Here is a 19,895-nt window from a genome sequence, read left to right as displayed (position 1 = left end):
TTCTCCTTTAATAATAGAGATATAAGGTAATTCATGGTCAGAATTCGATGAACATTTATTTATTCAATTGCATTATTCTTGGCAAGTAAATCACAAGCTAACATACTAGAATATTTATATCTCGTTATAACGCACGTGCATTGTTCAGTAGAATATATAGATGTTCATGTTGGCTTGCTCATACGGCGTGCGGTACCCCGTGACTTGTTTGGTTACAGCAGAGACTTGTTCATTCATCATCTTGTAATAGCAGATTATAACCCTCAAACTACGAAGAAAAAAAAACTCCTTTATTCCCCGAAACCAACACGATTTGCTTCATAAGGTAGGAGTGAACGGTCTGTTGCTATTGTAAATCAGTTTCCTTAAAACATGGAATAAAATCAGAACCGAAGCGTGCTTATCTTCGAGCAGTTAAAAGTTCAGAAAAAAAAAAACAAGAACTACGCGTCGTTTTTTTTCTCGAGCTACTAGAAATATTTTGTAGTCAGAGAGACGGGCCGTGGCCCTCACGCGTGCGGTTCGGAAACTCCAAAATACTGCAGCCTGAGCCTCGCGTGTGCGGCTTGGTTTCTTCTTTCTTCATCTCTAAGAAAAAAAAAGAGATTTGGAAACTCCAAAATAAAAAGAAGCCCCGCAGCCTCCTCCTATCTCCCCCTCGCGCACACGCCAAGCGACCAAATCGCCGCCGCAGCCGCCTAGGGCTTCGCCGCCGTCGCAGATCCCTCCTTCCGGCCGTCTGCTGCGGGTCCTCCGTGTTCGTGGCTGCTGTGTCGGCGCCGACAGAAATTTCCCTGCCGTCAGGTATCGCTCCCAGCACAGTCGTCTTTCGTTTTGGGGGTCGATCGAGTTTTCCCTTGTTGGCCGCCGATTTCGTACGGATGCTGTCACGTACCATGCTGGTGCTACTTTCGTGCCGGCTGTGCTAGTCGTAGGGCTCTCGGCTGGGTCGAATTTCAGCACGGATCCTAGTTTTTTTTAAGCAGGAATCGATGAGCCTAATTGAAATAGTAGATGGCTTGGAGCAAGCCACGTCCGTTTGGTTCCTACGAGGAGTTAATCAGCTGGTGGCGCAGTGTTTAGCATCGGCCTACGGTGCAAAATTTGTTAGATTTGTTTCCTGTGTATTTTTATTTGTCCAGTAAAAACCAGGTTAGTGTTGGCACCGACAGGAAAATAGGCGCAAAGATTAATGACATGGCCGCGGTGTTACCCAGTTTGGTGCGTGCCAAGGAAGGAAGTCCTGTTTTTAGACCTGATCTTGTAGTTACTTTGGTGCCTGCCCAGAATAGCAGTGTCACATGTGGTAGGTACAGTAAGCCTTAGCCAACTCTGGTAGCTTGCTTGGTACTGGAAAAGGAATAAGCAGGTTGTGAGATTCCTGTCAGCTCTTTGTGTGTGGATTAAATTGGTGATATGTGCTAGCTGGGTAGTAATAAAGATTCAGCTAAACAAATTTGGACCTTACTATATTACACCGATGCGCATAGACATATTTCTCTGGAGCCCTAAGAAACACGGATACTGCCAACGAATCCGAATCGGATACGGTATACATAGAAATATTTCTCTGGAGCGCTAAATGACACGGATACTTACTGACGAATCCGAATCGGATACGGTATACATAGAAATATTTCTCTGGAGCGCTAAGAAACACGGATACTACCAACGAATCCGTATCGGATACGGTATACATAGAAATATTTCTCTGGACCGCAAGTTCTAATAATTGGGCCCCAATTGTGTCTATTCCAGAGAGCCCCAATTGTGACAATTCAGTATACCGAGGTTTTGTTTTTCTGTTGAGAGTTTACCATCTAAATTTATGTTCATGCATTTTAGTATTTACAGAAGTTAGACAGAGGTATTGCTGTGTGTGTGTGTTTTGGGGCAGGGTAATTTGTTTAAAAGGTCGCATATAAGATAATTGATATGATACATAATTGCTGATTCCTGATGTTTTGAACAGGTCTTGTGAGTGTTCGTTACCAACTTCTGCAATGGGTGGAAGCAACTATGATGATGACTGGGTGTTGCCCAGTGCTGACATCACTCTTGTTCTTGTTGGAAAACTTGGCTATGGCAAGAGTGCAACTGGCAATAGTATACTTGGACGGGAAGCATTTGTATCAGAATACTCTCATGCCAGTGTGACAAACACTTGTCAGATGGGAAGCACCATGCTGACGGATGGCCGCACCATCAATGTTATTGATACACCAGGTAAGAGTGTTTTGGATCTTTTGAATTTGCTTATTTTGTTTCTTCAATGAGGATGTTTTGAACCTACAATGTCTATATAGTATGTTGCATCTTGTGTACGAAACGATCTCATTTTTTTTCCTGGTTATGCTAAGTTGTTTGATGTACTATCTTTGGATGTTTGGCCTTCATCCACTCATCCTTTATTGAATAACATCTAATAGAGAAGCCATCTGCTGCACTTCTTAACAAAACAGAAGTACCGTAGCACCCTTAGTGTGTGGTGGTCTGTTTGCCATCCCACGTCCTCGCATCCACAATTTCCTGAGTATCCATGATTTCCACTATTTTTGTAGGGGTTGCAAAATATGTCATATTTTATGGTTTGCTATTTATAGGTTGTGTTGTTTATTCTAATCCCATGTCATTTTTTGTGGTCATGGATTTGTACTGAGACTCCGCCACATGATTAGATTATCTTCTTAGTTCCATAGCAATGCACAGGCATTCAGCTAGTTGATCTTAAACTAGAGGATTCAAAGTTTTGTAATTACACGGTGAATCTCATTTTGTGAATTACAAATTTGTTGCTCCTTATTTTGACTTTTAAGTTATCACAATTGGAGTGTTGGATGTTGTATTGGGAACGCCACTGGAATGTATGAGAGCAAGATATTTGAATTGCACATGCATGTTTTATATTTTGCAGCTGTAACGTCACATGTCTTAACATATTCATCCATCTTCCTTCATTTCTTTCATGCATGTAAGTGAAAGCAGCTTCGTAAAGAAAACAATATTTTTCCTAAGTAAAGATAAAGAAATGCTAATCATGTTTTTAGGAAAATGTTCATGTATTTTTGTATATCACCAATGTGGAAACTAAGGAACCGGTAAAATTTATCTTCCTTGCTGCAAAACTGATCGCGTTATTTTTTCCTTAGGTCGTCATGTTTATTATGTTTTGCTAATCATCCATTTCATTGACTTGGATAGGATTATTTGACATGACCGTAACCCCTGAGGATGCTGGCAAAGAAATTGTGAAGTGCATGAACATGGCTAAAGATGGGATACATGCTGTGTTGATGGTTTTTTCTGCTACATCTCGATTTTCTCGAGAAGATTCTAGTACAATTGAGACTATCAAAGTGTTTTTTGGAGAGAAAATTGTTGATCACTTGGTCTTAGTTTTCACTTATGGAGATTTAGTTGGTGAAAATTTATTGAAGAACATGTTAAGTAATGCCCCAGAGTATCTGCAGGTATATACTTTTTTACCTTCCGTTGCCAAACTTAAGATGTGCAGAGCTCTTGAATCATATGAGCTTGGGTGCAAATAGTTACATTTGCATGTTCTGTCTACAGAAAGTTGTTCAGCTATGCAAAAATAGAGTGGTTCTTTTTGATAACAAGACCAAGGACCCTCGGATTCGGACTAAGCAGCTCGAAACGTTGCTTGATGTGGTTGATTCTGTTAGTGCAAATAATGGAGGAAACCCATTTACAGATCAAATGCTCACTCGCCTTAAGGTAATGTTGTTGAAATATAGTTTGTGATTCTCATCTCTAGCTTTTATTTTGTAATTCTTATGCTTATCTCATCTTGTAGGAGGTGCATGATAGAGAGAAGGAGGTTCATGATGCTCTGGGGTATTCAGAGGACCAAATATCTGAATTGAAGAAGGAGATCCACAGAACTCGGGATGAACAGCTTGCAAACATTACTGCCATGGTAACAGATACTATTTTATCTCTAAAAAATAATCTCACATTTAGTTATGTTACTTTTAATTAAAAGCTTGTTCCCGAAACTTATCCCCTTCTCTATAAGGCATATCTGCACATGTTCCATTACATATAATTTCTAATGATGCTATATTAGTTGACAGTACTTCTAATGAAGCTATATTTAGAGAACATATATTGCTACTTCCCTTTTTACAAGTTATATATTTTTAGAGAAGGGTATTGAAAAGCCCATCCTCTGCATCATCGCGATGCACACAGCCATACTTCCCTTTCTACATAAGTTGATATTTTACGAAACAGGCATGTGTTTTTGTTGTTGGAAAAAGTACTAGGACATATCTGTAGGTTCTGTTTACACATCCAGCTTTGTTTGGACATTTTAGAGATTGTTTTAACTTTCCCAGAACTATCTAAATAGCTGCCCATTTTACATGCATGTGTTTCCAAGTTAGAAACTGCATTGACTCTGTGACATAACCGTAGGTGGAGGAAAAGCTGAATATCACGGTGGAGAAGCTGCAAGTCCAACTCATGGAAGAACAGAATGCAAGGCTGGAAGCAGAGAGGGTGGCGGCGGAGGCCAGGCTGAAATCCGACGAGGAGATCCGCAAGCTCAAGGAGAGGCTCGAGAAGGCTCAGGAGGAGAACGAGGAGTTCCGGAGGCTGGCGGCGACGAACAAGTGCGCCATTCTGTAAACAGTTGTCTCTTGGGAAGAGTTGTCGGATGTCTTGTTAATAGGAGGGGGTGAACTTAAGTCTGTCTAGTAGCAACAGATATACTGTACTTGGTTGCGTCGTCTCGTATATTGGTAGAAGTTGAATGCCTGGGGGGTCAAAGGATAACTATATGTTAGTGACAGTTATACTTGTCGTCTCATATTAGTAGCACTTGCGTCTGGCAATCTTTTTTGGTTTTGTTTCTGGGCGCTGCATCTCTATCTAGAATGCTCCGTGAGAAGGTTTTTCTAGCCAATGGGTTTATGCTTGGATGGTTTAGTTTGTCTGATCGTTTTTAATTGGGTTAACTCTCCCTTGAAACCCTCGTACTGGTGCCAGATTAATCAAGGCCGCTGCTAGGCGCCGGCGCGCCGGCCGAACCGTTTCGGCCGGTCACACGCTAGCCATAGGATTGGCCCGTCCCAAGCCGTTGGATCCTTATCCATCCCAAGTCATCTTCTTCCTTTCACAGCCACACACGCTCCCTGGTGGCCATCCGCGTCGCCGCTCCCCATCCTTGCCGGCCGTCCGTGTTGCTGGTCCATGCCCTCGTCGGCCGTCCTCGTCGCTGGTCCCCATCCTCGCCGGACGTCCTCGTTGCCGCCACTTGCCTTCCCCGTCGGTTCCAGCAGTGCACCGTCGAAGCATCGAGTCGTCGCCCTCGTAGAAACGTCCGCCATTTGTAGAACGCCTGATGCCTTCATCCTTGCATCAACTAGTCACCACACCCGTCGTAACACGTCCGTCGCAGCATGACCATGCCGCCAGTCGTAGCTCCCTGTGTCGCCGCTCATAGCATCAGTAGTAGACGGCGCCAGGTTTTTGAAGATTTACAGTGGAAGCATTTTCTATCCCGATTGAAGCTTTTTGCTGTATGGTTGAAGCTTTTCCTAATTTCGATCGAAGCTCTTTTCACATGGATTGAAGCTTTTCTCGAAATTGATTGAAGCTTTTCTCCACGTTTGAAGCTTTTCCTCTATGCTGGTTGTAGCTTTTTTCATGGTTGAACCTTTTTCTATGCCCGTTGAAGCTTTTTTCTACGCTGGTTGTAGCAATCGCGGCGCCATCCCCCGTCGTCGCCCCAGCATCAGTCCGTCGATGTATCAAAAAAATCCACCAGTTCCAGCTTCTAGTTTGCTGGTTGCAGCAAACAAGATTACCGGTTGTAGCTCCTCCTGCTGCAGGTTCCAGCAACGACACCAGCAGCTTGCAGCACTCACGGTGGCCAGTTCCAGCATTTTGTGACGCGGGTTGTAGCAATCGTAGGGGCCGGTTCCAGCACCGGTGTTTGACGATTCCAAAACATCGACGGGGGCGAAAAGGTAGCACTAATGGTGGGCGTTACAGCCCCTTCATGGCCGGATGTAGCTTCTGTAGGAGGTGCCCCCCAGCAAAAACCTCCCCACCGCTAGCAGCTCGTCCATGGCACACAAAAAATCCCCTTCCTAGATGGCTCAAATACGGCCATGGCCTGCGCCCAGCAGATGAATCCGGCCATGGAGCTTGCAGCAGCAAGGCAGCGCCGCACGGTGATCTATTTTGGGCGGTCCTCGCCGTGGTTTGCTGCGGGGAGGAGGGAGAAGGATGGCGCGGTCGCAGAAAAGAGAACGGAGATGAGATGCGGACGGTGGATAAAGAAGTGAGGCCCTGGCGTGTGGCACGCGTGTGTGCGACCGGCCGAACGTTTTAGCCGGCACACCGGCCATAAACGCTTCCCATTAATCAAACCACGTACGCGGGAGCACGGATGGGCGCACGTGCGGGGAGCAGGCAGTAAGAATACACCAGACTTGCTATTTGGACACCACATAAGAAAAACGCAGTAATCCTAGATACATGAGAGAAAACACGAGGTCTTTCCCTCCAAAATTCCTTTGCATTGCCCTGTTCCATAGGAACCTTGGTGAGCCATTCCTTTGTTTCAAACGGCACAGTCAGAAAAAAAAATGTAGGAATTCGATTCTCCAAAATTCCTTTGATATTCCGCTGTTTCAACTATCAAACAGGGTCTGAGAACGGAAACAAGTCGTGACTGCAGCACATTACAACGCTACAACGAGTGAGAGATAGGGCTTCTGAACCACTTGGAACAAAGAGATTTTTTATTTTATTTTTTGAGAAGAACTTGGAACAAAGAGATATTCAGGGCGTTCATAAAAAAGCCAATTCCAATATCTAGGCCCTGGACAGGGCCCCCACCTAGTCCTGATCAGCAACTGATTTGCGGTTTATCTTGACTCAGGGCCATTTGGATCTCGAGTGAACAATAATACAGTAACAAGTTTAGTGATGGGTTTGCTCAATTTGCAACAAAGTGGAACATTTAAGGATTATTCTCTTTATTAGATTGGATCTCACGAGTACTGTGTGAATAAACAACACTCACCTCGATTCATATACCACCTGCAATGGGTAGGGCCTTGGTAATTGACCACATATGAGCTCTAAGGGCTCGGTTTTAATACACAAACGTGTCTTCCTCAAAATCAAGATTAAATACTCCATACATACAAAGTACAGTACCAGACAAAATCCATATTCACCAAAATTTTATCCTAACACCAGAAAACTGAGCAAGACCAGCAAGCATGCACAAAGTAAAGGTGTACGCTACCAAAATCATGAAGGCAGCGAGGGGAGAGGCCGAAAGCGTGTCAACTGAGAGATTTACTAGACCAGTTAGGATATTTGCCTGCAAGAGAATGTAAATGTCAGTTTCTTTACACTGGCCGCTTAAAGAGGTACATATATCTGCTAAAATTTGACGATTCGGTCCTATTAGTCATAAGTTCCCATTTTGGCATCAGCAATAAGAATAACGAATCATGATCTTACCACAATGAATACCCCAAGCATATTTTGATTGAATGCTTCCTCAAGAACCAAATTCTTGTCATGTGAAATGGACCCCGCTAGTGTGAGAATAGATATAACCTGTCATTATAACAATACCCATCATGAATAGTGGAGCCTGAACATTTTTTTAGCAATTTCGTACCTAGTAACAATACAATCGGTAAGTACTAGCAGGCTCAAGTGTTGTTAGACCCTTCAGGCAACACCACAACAGGTATATTTAGTTGCGGCTGGAGCTAAAGGGCTTGGTGGCACCCTCTAGCTTTAGGTAATTTGCTGCTTTTCCTTTAGTGTTTGCCCCTTTTAGTAACCCGGATGGTTGTGCCCCGCATAATGCATTTGCTCAGTAAAACTCTTCTTCAAAATATATTTACATGGTACTTCTTCATGATCCCAGAAAGAGAATGTAACTAAGTAGCATGCATTCGAAGATGAGAAGTGTGTGCATCTTTCCAGTTTCCAGGCTCTAATATCAGATTCAGACCATCATTAAAATATTAAAACCAGTTGGTGAACTATAAGTACAAAGGGTAAAGCTAAACTTTCAAACCTCATTTTTCAGCTAGTGCACATTATTTTCAGCTATGTTGCAGCTGGTGCACATTATTTTCAGTTGAAATTTGAATGTTATCCTCATTAGAGAAGATGAAACTATGCAATAAACACTATCCTTGCGCTTTTAGAGCCCACAATTGGGTAACAAAGGTACTATCAATTAAAGTACTACATATTATTCTTGTCTTCTGGATGTCCTAATCTGACAATGAACGCATGCTATATAAGTTTATAAAAGCGAGAAAGGAAATAAATACCTGAAAATTCTGGCCAAACACAAGCATAACATAGGCGAAGTTACACTGCAAAATGAAATGCTTGAATCATTTTGCTCCAGAAAGTAAAAGAGGAAAGATAAGTTGCTGGAGTTACTTTGTCCCAATTTCGAGTGTAAAACTAGTTTGTAGTAACTGTAGCATTTCCTTTCACTAAAAAAATAATGATTTGGGAAGCTAGTTTCTCCACATATCCATTCATGTTGGAAGAATCGCATTGCATGAGTGGAAGATTTAAATTTCAACAAATGCAACAAATGTTCTTACTTCAGATTTACTTAGGCCAAACGTAAATACTATGAAAAATATATGTCATACTCCTACATTTAATCATGTTTAAACATAACATGTCCATTGAGATACTAAGAGCACAGTACTGTGTTCTATATACCATAGGTTGCTGCTACATTGCATGGCTATCACAAAAATTCTTCAAAGATGAGTTTGCATTTTTAGTGTCAGTGTAAACAAAACCAAGCATGTAGGTAGTTAGTACCCTACCATTCGTCGAGAAACTCTTTCAACATAGCTGTCAAGAATGATCGCCAAAATCCTATGAACATGCACCATCGGAGAAAATGTTAACAACCAAGAAACATTAGAACTCTTATTCATAGGTGTTCATGTTATCATTGCTTCCTACCAAAATGATGCCGCGAGAACCCAGACTTTTACCACTTGAGTGCTCCTGGTCTTTCCTTTTGAACTAAGGTTATGAAACAAAAAGTAACCCAGAGATACACCAATCAGGTACATACCCCAGTATCCTGTGGAAAGAGGGAGTTCATTAGATCGCATAATGTGGTGCCTGGAAATCTACGATGCTGAATATTCAGATATAAAGTGACCTTGATAAGTAACAACAGATAATCACCATATTAAAGTTCAGCAAAACAAAAAAGAATGATAGAAAGAGAGCGAGCTCTTCCTGGGATGAAGGAGTTGTGGGTACATGACTCCACCCAACAGGGTTCAAATTTTAGTGCTCACATTTAGACACATGTGTGCTCAGTTTCGAGCATGCACGTCTTTGTTGCAATCATGGCACACCTGGGTGTTCATTAGGCTTAACATGGACCCAGGTGCTTCTTCTCCATCACATTTGGGCCCAGTACTCTGCATCTACAACCTTAACCATGGCTTCCGCTGCCACCTCCTGTTGTGCCTCATCACATCATCAAACGTAACGACGCACTGCCGTTGCAACCCTGTTGAACCTAACACTCTCCTCATACCGCCTAGCCAGACCTACCGGTGCCCAGAACTCTTATTGCAACCAGGAGTGAGGGGGGTGTGAAGCCATCCCTAACCAAGGAAACGTAAGCGCTGTTGTTGCCAAAAGCGAGCTTTGGCAGAAGAGAACTCATGACAGAGGAGAGCTTCAGCTAGACAAGAGAGACGAGGAGGCGGTGGCGATGGAGAGAAGATAGCACCAGTGATGGCGATGAGCAGAGCCCTGTTAAGTTTATCGCGCACATAGGTGCACATGTAGGAAGAGAAAACATTAGAGAGACGCATATGCAAAATATCAACCTATAAAGCGCGTGTGCTAACAATCTTGGGAGGGAATGAAGCAAATTCCAAGCCGTTTTGACTTCTGGGGATTTATTTTGCCAAGATGATCAGCATGATTGGTAAAGTAAAACAAAATCAAATTGATAGTGTTTTCTGGTATTTGTTGGACTTTGTTGCTTGTCGGTAATGATTATGTTTCAAACAAAAAGCTATGCTACTCTCTATATCCTTCGTTAGCATTGGAAGCAATTGACGATGTGGGGCGACAGAAGAAAACTGAAGTGCTGTGAGCTTACACTCTGCATTTTGCAACATCTTCAAGCACAATATCAGGATTAGTGAGAAAGGACAGGTGTGGGCTCAATGTGGTGATTCATTTGGTTTTAATCATGAGCTGGTAAACCCAGTATAACACATATTTGTTCACTGAGCTTTCTGTACAAATCTGGACCAGCAATGTTATTTTGTCAAACAAACAAAAACCAAGCTTGGACGGCTCTACACCTCTGTTCCTCAGCATCTTAAGCAAAAAAATGACAAAAAATTCATGTACACATAGATATTTTTACCAAATATGCTATACACGCCTTCCTTATTCTGGCCAATGATATCAGCACTTCTCTCATCAGATGTGAGATACTCATTCAACCCAAAATTTAGCCACACCTGGTATCCTGTAAAAATAAATAAGAGCAATTTATCTACTGAAAAGGAGAACTGTAGCACCTCTAAACCCTTCTAACCAAACTGTAAGACTAGAACCATTAGTACCTGCAAGAACAAGCATACCAACTATCCCGCAATATTTAGGATGAATCCTGATAATGGATGTAAGGATAGAAACTGCTGCAAGGGTGAAAAAGAAGTTCCAATGGACACCATATTCTCCTACATGCACCTACAAGGTAACAAACAGAACATACCTCTTCAGAAAAGACAGCATTCTAATATAGAAAAAATGGAGTAAATAACCTTAGATTATGCATTGCAAACTGAAATCCAATCAACCCCACTTTCATTACTACGCAGGACTGCACATGCTATAGTAGCTATTATATCTAATTCTGCTTAATACAGGTTTCAGTATCTAGAAATGAAGGAAGTGAGAATATGAAAATAGACAGGGACAGGAAAACACAAGAAAAGGTTAGCAAGTCTGCACGGATGGCATTATATGATAAATTCTGACGGATGCGTAATATAAGTAATTGGCACAAGAAAAGTACCTGATAATCAACACCTGATGTAGAGATAAGACGAGCAAAGCCAAGAAATCCTAGAGGACTTATGGACCTCAGTGCTGCCTTCCATCTCCTAAAAAACAGAAGGTGCACTATGAGATAGAATACTTATGCTATTGAATAGTGCCTATTGGCAGATCTATCGGTCAGAAACTACAGATATCTTCCCAAGAAAATTAAAAATTCAAAGAATGATTCTGCCAAAGTAACTGCATTTTTGCAATGATACTGGACAAACACGGGATCATTTGTCAGTATGAGGAATATACTAAGTCAGAAAGCTACTTGGAGAACAACCTAACAAGAAGCGATTAACACAGGAATGCCACCTACATGCAAATAGAAAAGATGCAAAAGTTGCAGGACAGATCTTATTTGAAAGAAGAGATGAACCACTCATTTTATCCTGAATACTACTAATAATTATAATTTTCTTCATTTATCAATGAACTGACAAAGCTAATATTTGCATGCAGAATTGTAATACTTTGTATCTCAATTTAAAAAGGGCAAAAAAAAAACTCAGCACACCATAATGTACGTGGTGAAGTTGAAACTTCTAGGTTCCTACAAGCTCCTATGCCCAGTAAAAACAGTCAACATAAATAAACATTAGTTCTTTAGAGTATCTACAAAAAACAACTTATGTAGTGAGAACATTTTGACATAAAGCCCGAAGGACGACAGTATCTAACACTATGACTATTGACTAATAATTATTATGATAGAAAAAGTAGGATTCACTTTTGCAGAATACAGAATATACTTGTTCACAGAGTTTGCCTTTTAGTTTCAGTATTCATGTAAGTTACTTCCGACTTAACTAGATGAGAACCCTTAGCATCATGTTGAATCCAAATATATATATTTATTAAGCCCTAAAATATTTTCTTTAAGACAAATGAGATCATTTAAGCACTTACATTGAGGTTATGTTTCGTGCTTGTCTAGACACCAGTGCGTTAGCCACTACAAAAGACCCTACTCCGAGATCCATCTGTTATGTCGGAAGAGAGATCAGATTTCTGATCTTTCAGAAATAAAGGCAAACATGATTCAAATTACACGAAGGGAAGCACGGGTCGAGAACCTTTACATTAATAACTACTCCCTCCGTCTCAAAATTCTTGTCTTAGATTTGTCTAGATACGGATGTACCTAATACTAAAACGTGACTTGATACATCCGTATTTAGACAAATCTAAGACAAGAATTTTGGGACGGAGGGAGTAATAAATAATAGATTGATGACGAAAAAATGGAAGCAAGGCATATTTGTAAACAAGAAACTTGTGTCAATTCCAGAAGAACAAAAAATAAGCAATGATGAACAGTAGTTGATGACCTAATCATACAGGCGAAAGGCATGAAAATTGGACAACCACAAAGATGACTATTAAGTGATGTGGACATCGTAAATCGCATTCGACCGGCAGGTCAGCAACCTAGACCAGGGTAGTCATACTGCCGCAGGGCTTGCAGCAACAGGTAAACAAGGTTTGAATTTTCCAGCAAAGTTAAGGATTGTGGCCTTCATCAAGTATGGTTAGACATGGTAAAGCACCAGATTTCGGGAGTTACAAAGTTGCAAGTCAATCTACGACGGCTGTTGTCAATCGGTATTGAGTTGACATATTATCCAGCGCCACATCAGATAGAGTCAGTGCTGAACATATACAACCATGGCAATGACACGGAGCAAGAAGCAATTGTAGAGGTGTCACAAGAAGCCGACACAGTCAAGCACACGGAGGAGGCAAGCACAAGAGGAGGAACGGCAGTGCATACAGGGATAACATCATCAAAGGTGCAACTAGAAGCAGCGGTAGCAGAGCAGATAGATGAGATGATGCTAGGAGAAGCAGAAGGCATACAAATGGCGGCAGAGTCCTCTGTAGTGACGTTGTTGAGCCCAGCTGGAAGAATCCAGGCCATGCATGTGTGGAGATTGACTCAAACAATCTGGTTCTATGTGTGCGCACAAACACGAAACAAGAGTTTAGCGTGTGCAATATTTGCAAGCTACAGTTCTGATTGCAAAACAGACTCCAAGAATATGCACCAGGGATGAAGTCAGCGGCAGCGGCGGTGGCACTGCTGAGCGCAGCCGGTGGAGTTTCCTAGCACGAGATTGCATTGTGCTGATCCAATGTATGAGATTATGAGTATAGACCAGCCAAGCAAAGATATATGTGAGCAACGATTTGCATGGAAGCCAGGAGATCAGTTAGGGCATGAAGAGTTCGGGCCAGGAGATGAATAAGGAATGTTTACACTGCAACAAAACCGTGAGGATCACAGGGCCAGCTTTGTATTGATTACTAGCTCAACGTGCCATGAGTTTACTTCCATGTGCACAGCAGGATGGGCAGCGATACTGTGCGCTGAAGGAGGAGCAGTGGCTGTGAAGCAGCAGGAGGCATTACCGGTAACACAACCCACTCCAGCCCCTAATGTGCAGATACATCTCTACTTCATGCACCAGAGGAGTCCATGACTGACAAATGGATTTCATTTAACCAATCTAATGAAGCCGTTGATCCTTTGCAATCCAAATAATATGCACATTTGCAGCTGCTGTCACTTTTTGCACAACTAGTTCATGATTTTGTGCAATTCTTAATGATGATGATTATAAAACTAGGCCATCATGGGGGCTACACACCATGTAAACAACCTTTGGCTATTTAATTGGCCTTCATGACGAAAGTAAGGAGCGGAACATGTAAAAACAAAAGATAAACTAAAGAAAATGTCTGGACGAATTAACTTACAATGCCACTACCATATGTTTCAGCCTTTGCATACCGTCTAGGAAAGATTTTGAAATCCACTGCCAATATGGACAAGCATGTCACTAAAACCTACAAAGAGCACAATCACCATTAATACTGCAGTAGTACTGCTCCATCTCTAGTACTGGTGAAGGAGCAATAATGTGTTACTTATATAATCAATAAACTTGTGCATACCACTGACACTCGGTAAGAAGATATGTCTGCCCTAAGAGAAGGCAGATGTTGTTGAGCCTTGAGATGAGACTGAGACCTGAAAGTGCAGTGTCATATAACTCCAGATCACCAAGGGTAGTGTGTCACGAAAAGAAATCAGAAGGGAATTAGAGCAGCAAAAACAAGGTAACAAAAATTGGAGTAATAACTAAATACCAAATACCTTTTAAGCAAGATGTAGATAGATATCACAACTACAAGAGAAATTGCACAAATATAAGCCCACTCAGCTAAGATCTGCAACAAACCAAAGGAATAACCACAGATTCACTTCATCATGAGTTAAAAAATGTTAAAGCTCAGCCAAAGATTGGTAGATGACAACTGAATAGTTCAGTACTTCAGTATAGGCTTGTGCTTTGCACGTTCCCTGATTTATGCCGTTTAACAATTTCATCATGTATGCATATTAAAATGCAATGAAGAGGGTACTTGCCGTGAAAATCAGAAGTATAGGCAATACAACAGTGAGACAATCTATAACCAACGCTGAAAAGTAATACACTCCATCTTTATGATCAGCAAGAGCATCATCATTTTTCTTCACTGAATCCCTCCTAATATTATCTATAATAAGATAAAAACAAGGAAGTAGAAATCTCTGTCAGATCTACTCCATGCATGAAAATAAAGAAGTTTCTATTATTGATAACAATGACTACATCAGGGTAAAAAACATGGAAAAACTGAGAAGGATGCCATGACATAGCTAGCATCAGATTGGTCAGCACAAGTTTAAAGTATTGGACATGCTAGCTGGATCGTTGAATATCAGAACATACACATTTATGATCAAAACGCTAAATGTGCAAAACTGCAGCATACTGGCAACTGCGATTCCACTTTCCAGTCATAATACCTACACAGTGATGAGCTGTATCTCACTTGCACACTTGTTGCACAAAAACATTATACATTTACATGAAAAGATAGAAATGGTTATGAAAAATTACAGTATATCTAACCAACTGACCTCTGCTGCTCCATTTCCTTAAAACCACCACTACCTGCAAACCAAAAAAACAAATCAAACCACAACCCTGACGTGCATATATAGATACAGAAATATTGGGAATCTAAGGGAGAGAGACTGATCAGTCACCGGCACGATAGTGGAGAGCGCCGCGATCTCCAGAAGGGATGAACCCGTCAGGTTGCTCACGAATCTGCGTCATGAAGGGGGAGAATACCTACAAGTTAGCAGAGCAGTACGGGCGAGAATAAAGTGGTGCGAACGCAGGTAGGGTTTGAACTTTGCACTCACTGCTCCTTAAGAAGCTTGTTCGGGTTCAGGGGCCTGTCGAGGAGACCCTCCATTGTTGGACTGCGAGAGGTGGTTCAGTTGCTGTGGGACCCCCTGCGTGCAGGAGAGAGGTTGGTGGCCGCAGGTGGTGGCAGCGGCTAGAAGGCCGCAGGAGGACGGATGGAAGCCAAGACTCTGCCTCTGACGGTGGTGGCAGCAGCGGCTGGCTGGCGGATCAAAGATTTTGAAACAGGGTGGTCCAGCTTAAAAAAATTACGATAGATATGATATGCCAATAGCACAATAGAAGTTGATCAATATGATCTTAGAAAAAAAATTCAAATAAATCTTGATTTTGCATAAGAAAAAACCTACATGCCTTGAAAAGTTCAAAGAAGACTATGTGCATGTGTTCATTCTTCCACATTTTATACATATATGTAATCATGTGGTCCTAGTTGACATTATGTTCTTCAATATGACAACGAAATTTACTGATTCAGAAAATGAGAACAATGTATCGATTGTTTGACCCAAACTGAAACAATTCAGTAGTTAGTAACATTTCTGAAAATTACAGCTCCAGATGCCACATGGATTCAGAAAAATGGATCCAAACTGAAACAATTCAGTAGTAAGTAGTAACATTCCTAGACAGGACTCATATTTACAGAGGAGCCCAGCAAGCCTTAATTCGTAACGAGAAGTACTGGCAGGTGGCAGCACGACGAGCAATGAATATAATCAGTAAACAGAAATTGCGGAAGAGGCAGAAATCTTATCAAACATACCTCAAATCGGGTTGGGCGGCTGGCTCACGTTTGATCTTTTGTTGTATTTTTGTTCTTTTCAAAATAGTGAACCGCACGCAAAGGCCATGTGACGCCAACATATTTTGACAATTACCTAAGCCAGTGCGTTGTGTTAGTTTGTGGATAAAGCTGAACGTAGAGACACTGGAATTCTTGCTCATGGCCTTTCCTCCTAACCGGGTCTTGTCAAGCGCCTGCAAGCAGCATTCAAAATTTCGCATCGTGTGTGAGAGACCATAGCCCATAAGAGAGATCAGGGGATGGGCTGGAAGGAAAGAAAAACAAAAAAAAAGCCCAGCAAACACAGCCTCGAGTCGACTCGTCACACAGCCGCGGCAGCGGCCAGGACAGCCGCTGCGTCCCCGATTCCCCTCGCGACTGCTCTGCGCTCCCGCCGATCTCGCCACCTGGTCCCATGCCTCGCCGTCGACTCTACCCACCCCGCCCCGCCCCTGCCGTGCGCCACCGCGACCAGCCGGCAGCCGCCCAGACCGCACTCGGCAGTCGACGCCCGGCGCGCGGCGTTGTGCAGCTGCAGAAGGCACGCAGCCAGCCGCCCAGCCCGATTTGAGGTACGTTTGATAAGATTTCTGCCTCTTCCGCAATTTCTGTTTACTGATTATATTCATTGCTCGTCGTGCTGCCACCTGCCAGTACTTCTCGTTACGAATTAAGGCTTGCTGGGCTCCTCTGTAAATTGTAATGCATTACTAGTGATGAGTCCTGTCTAGGAATGTTACTACTTACTACTGAATTGTTTCAGTTTGGATCCATTCTTCTGAATCCATGTGGCATCTGGAGCAGTAATTTTCAGAAATGTTACTAACTACTGAATTGTTTCAGTTTGGGTCAAACAATCCTATTTGGTGAAAACAAAAACCGAAAAATTAGGATCTAAACAAATTAATGCCTACAATGACATAATGTAGTTGTCAATTGGTCTCATACCTTAAAGTATGGATCCCACCGGTAGTTTCCTTCTACTTTGGTTTGGGTCTCCAATGAAGGCTTCCTAATAAGGTCATCTCGAAGCTCGCCAATGGCATGAAGTACCCTTTGGAAGTAACGGCTCACGACTTCACCGGATCTACCAAAATTGGCACCAATTACCCTATTTCTAATGTTGTGCCCAACGGTATGCAAGAACATTGCTACTTGTTGCTCAATAGTCAAATGTATTGTGTCCTTTAGCAAGTTGCGATCCCTAAAGAGTTGACAAAACCTAAAGAAAGGTTCTCTCCGAAGCCTAAGCATGTTGACACAAGTTGTGTCATTCTTCCATATTTTGTTGTCAAAATACTCTCTTCTCATCCTATCTCTCTCATCAATTGGGGCATACGTAATTGCTTCTCTCCATTTTTCTTTTTCTGGATTGAACAACCAATGTTATCATGTTGATAAACCATTGTGCCGCAGCCGCATAAATTAACATCTTTGTCTTTCTGTCCATCTACAATGCAGTATAGGATTCAGCTATAATATGCAGTACAAGGTTTAGAGCTAAAATATGCAGTACAAGATTTACATCTAAAATATGTTATCTTTTGTCTCGCTGTCCATCTACGTGTGAACAAGAATTCGATAGCACACCGTATGTGTACAACTTTCCACTGTTAAATATTTCACTACAGAAACAGAATAGGATTTAGGGGAGAAATAACCTCAGATTGTAGTTGTGCTGCTGCTGCTGGATGTACTGACGGTGGCCTTCAACTTTCCTGCACCAGAAAATTAAATCAATCAGCACTACACATGAGCAGAGAGCACGCATCCACCAGCCCCCTGCACGCATGGAACACACACACGCAGTGCGCATGCGTCAGTCACCAGCCGGCCACGCCTCCTGAAGCCCCCGGTCGCCGGCCTTCAGATCCATCTGCACCGCCGCCAGGCTTCAGATCCAGCCAAGTGCGCGCCTCCTGAGGCCCCCAGCCGCCGCCGGCCTTGAGATCCAGCCGCGCCGCCGCCGGAAATCCTTGCGCACATCGCCCAGGAACACCCTCCACAACGGCCGGCGGGCACACACGAGACGAAGCAGAGGAGATAGGGAACGAGTAGAGAAGGAACTCACCTCCCGCCGGCCTCTCTGCTATTTGCTAGATGCGCCGCCGCCGCGCACGGAAGAGAGAGGCGAGCAATGGGGGGAAAGTGAGGGTTTCGCGGGGGATTTGATTTTTCGCCACCGGTTTTTTTGGACGTTGATAATTTGCCACCCTTTACTTTGTAATTGATTTGATGACACTCTTTTGTTTGGACTTTGATTTGTTGCCACTTTTCAACATAAAAACAAACTTTGGAAATAATAGACAATATAAGTGAACAAAATAGAGGACTATTATGCCCTTGCACTTGTTTGACCCAAACATAACACAGGGGAAGGATGGACTCGTGCTGCACTCCTCTCCTGCACCTTCCTGCTGCTCCTCACCGGCCCTTGCTACTCCTAGCCTGCCCTTCCTTCCCTGCTGCCGCCGCCCCCTCTTGCTCCCATCCTGCACCTTCTACCCCACGGCCACGCACAAGCAGCGGCGGCGGCGGCGCTACCCCCGCAGCAGCGCATAAGCAGCGGCGGCGGCGCAACCCCCGCGGTGGCGCACAAGCAGCGGCGGCGCCCGGGCCCGGATCGCGTAACCCTAGGGGAAGGGAGAGAGGGGCGAGAGAGAGAGGGCCTCACCTTTCTAGGATGGATCCGGCCGCCGGCGTTGAGGACCACCAAGTGCAAGTCTCCGCCGCCGCCGAGAAGCACTGACCGCAACTCGCCGTCGCCGCCTTCTTCGTGAGTTGTTGCGTGTCAGGCCTGCACTTTCAGTTACAAGTGTTCTACATCTTCAGTTGACGAACAGCTACGATCTCAGTCATCGCCATCGATCCAACGGCTCGCGAGGCTCGCCGTATCACTATACCGTTTCGTTGTAACCGTAGCTTTTCTTTTCCGTTACTGTAGCTGTCACCCATTGCCGGCTGAGCTATAAAGCTAGCGGGCCCCGTCTGTAAGCGGCATGCCATTATTCAAGAATTCTCGCTGATACAATCATATATCTTACAGTAATACAAACCCTAGCCGCTACTTTCCCCTCATGTGCGTGAGATCTGTGTGTTCTAGCTCGATTCCGCCCTCGATTCCCTCTCGAGGAGTGACAATTGGTATCATGAGCGTAGGTTTTCCTCGGCGGCGCGACAGATCGGAGCTGCGACGGTGATTTCCCACCCTTCCCTCCCTTTCTCGTCGGCAGCAGCGGTGTTGGTGGCGTTTGCGGCGGAGTAGGCGGCGCAGGCGGCGGTAGACTCATTCGACGGCAGCGCGTCGAGCCCGGCTGGTTGTGTGAGCACACCGCTCACTCCGTAAAATTCCAGGTCGTGCGGCGTGCGGTGCTGTTCCGGTGGCGACCTCGTTCGACGGCGGCAGGGTAAGCATTCAGATCTGGTTCCCGACTCGTCCTGGAGGTAAAATTCCCCTCTGAACGACTTCACCAATATGGGGCGTGGGAAGGCTAGCCTCGACGAATCTGAGGTAGCTGAGCTCTTGGCTATGAAAGGAGAATTTCTGCAGCAGCGTGAAGAGACCGCAGAACTTAGAGGCGAAGTGGATGATCTGCGCAAGGATGTACACGGCATCGGCCTCAAGCAGGACACCATGGTATCTGTCATGGATGGAGTCCAAAAAGCGGTCTCGTCTCTGAACACACAGCTTGCAGCCATGGCAGATGTGCTCA

The 19,895-nt window shown here is 43.6% G+C and overlaps 2 protein-coding genes across 8 annotated transcripts; one reads left to right on the top strand and one right to left on the bottom strand.

Annotated features, from left to right (window-relative positions):
• The first annotated feature begins 504 nt into the window (after positions 1-504).
• On the top strand, positions 505-4,872 carry LOC109744757 (immune-associated nucleotide-binding protein 9). Its single transcript, XM_020303903.3, has 6 exons — positions 505-804; positions 1,973-2,226; positions 3,202-3,470; positions 3,574-3,738; positions 3,818-3,940; positions 4,441-4,872. The coding sequence occupies exons 2-6, from the start codon at positions 2,004-2,006 to the stop codon at positions 4,651-4,653; spliced, it is 993 nt and encodes a 330-aa protein (XP_020159492.1). The 5' UTR covers positions 505-804; positions 1,973-2,003; the 3' UTR covers positions 4,654-4,872.
• A 2,167-nt stretch (positions 4,873-7,039) lies between these two features.
• Positions 7,040-18,462, bottom strand: LOC109744761 (uncharacterized protein At4g17910). Of its 7 annotated transcripts, XM_073508002.1 has the most exons (20): positions 18,254-18,462; positions 17,844-17,900; positions 16,162-16,376; positions 15,392-15,633; positions 15,230-15,293; positions 15,101-15,134; positions 14,910-14,986; positions 14,564-14,694; positions 14,291-14,364; positions 14,089-14,164; positions 13,891-13,980; positions 12,040-12,113; positions 11,102-11,189; positions 10,647-10,773; positions 10,445-10,549; positions 9,004-9,127; positions 8,862-8,913; positions 8,343-8,387; positions 7,510-7,608; positions 7,040-7,366 (listed from the first exon to the last, which is right to left on the bottom strand). In XM_073508002.1, exons 7-20 carry the CDS (start codon positions 14,911-14,913, stop codon positions 7,214-7,216), a joined length of 1,242 nt encoding a protein of 413 aa, XP_073364103.1. In that variant the 5' UTR covers positions 14,914-14,986; positions 15,101-15,134; positions 15,230-15,293; positions 15,392-15,633; positions 16,162-16,376; positions 17,844-17,900; positions 18,254-18,462; the 3' UTR covers positions 7,040-7,213. The 7 variants fall into 7 exon arrangements, with proteins under 7 accessions (XP_073364103.1, XP_073364102.1, XP_020159496.1 ...); XM_073508001.1 differs by lacking the exons at positions 14,910-14,986; positions 16,162-16,376 and adding an exon at positions 17,131-17,269 and having other exon boundaries at positions 15,392-15,597; positions 18,254-18,405; XM_020303907.4 differs by lacking the exon at positions 14,910-14,986 and having other exon boundaries at positions 18,254-18,405.
• Between the last annotated feature and the right edge of the window lie 1,433 nt (positions 18,463-19,895).

The sequence above is a fragment of the Aegilops tauschii genome, chromosome 2, assembly GCF_002575655.3.
Source record: "Aegilops tauschii subsp. strangulata cultivar AL8/78 chromosome 2, Aet v6.0, whole genome shotgun sequence".
Taxonomy (NCBI): Eukaryota; Viridiplantae; Streptophyta; class Magnoliopsida; order Poales; family Poaceae; genus Aegilops; species Aegilops tauschii.
Note: the sequence above shows the minus strand (reverse complement) of the source record. Positions and strands in the feature narration are given on the sequence as shown.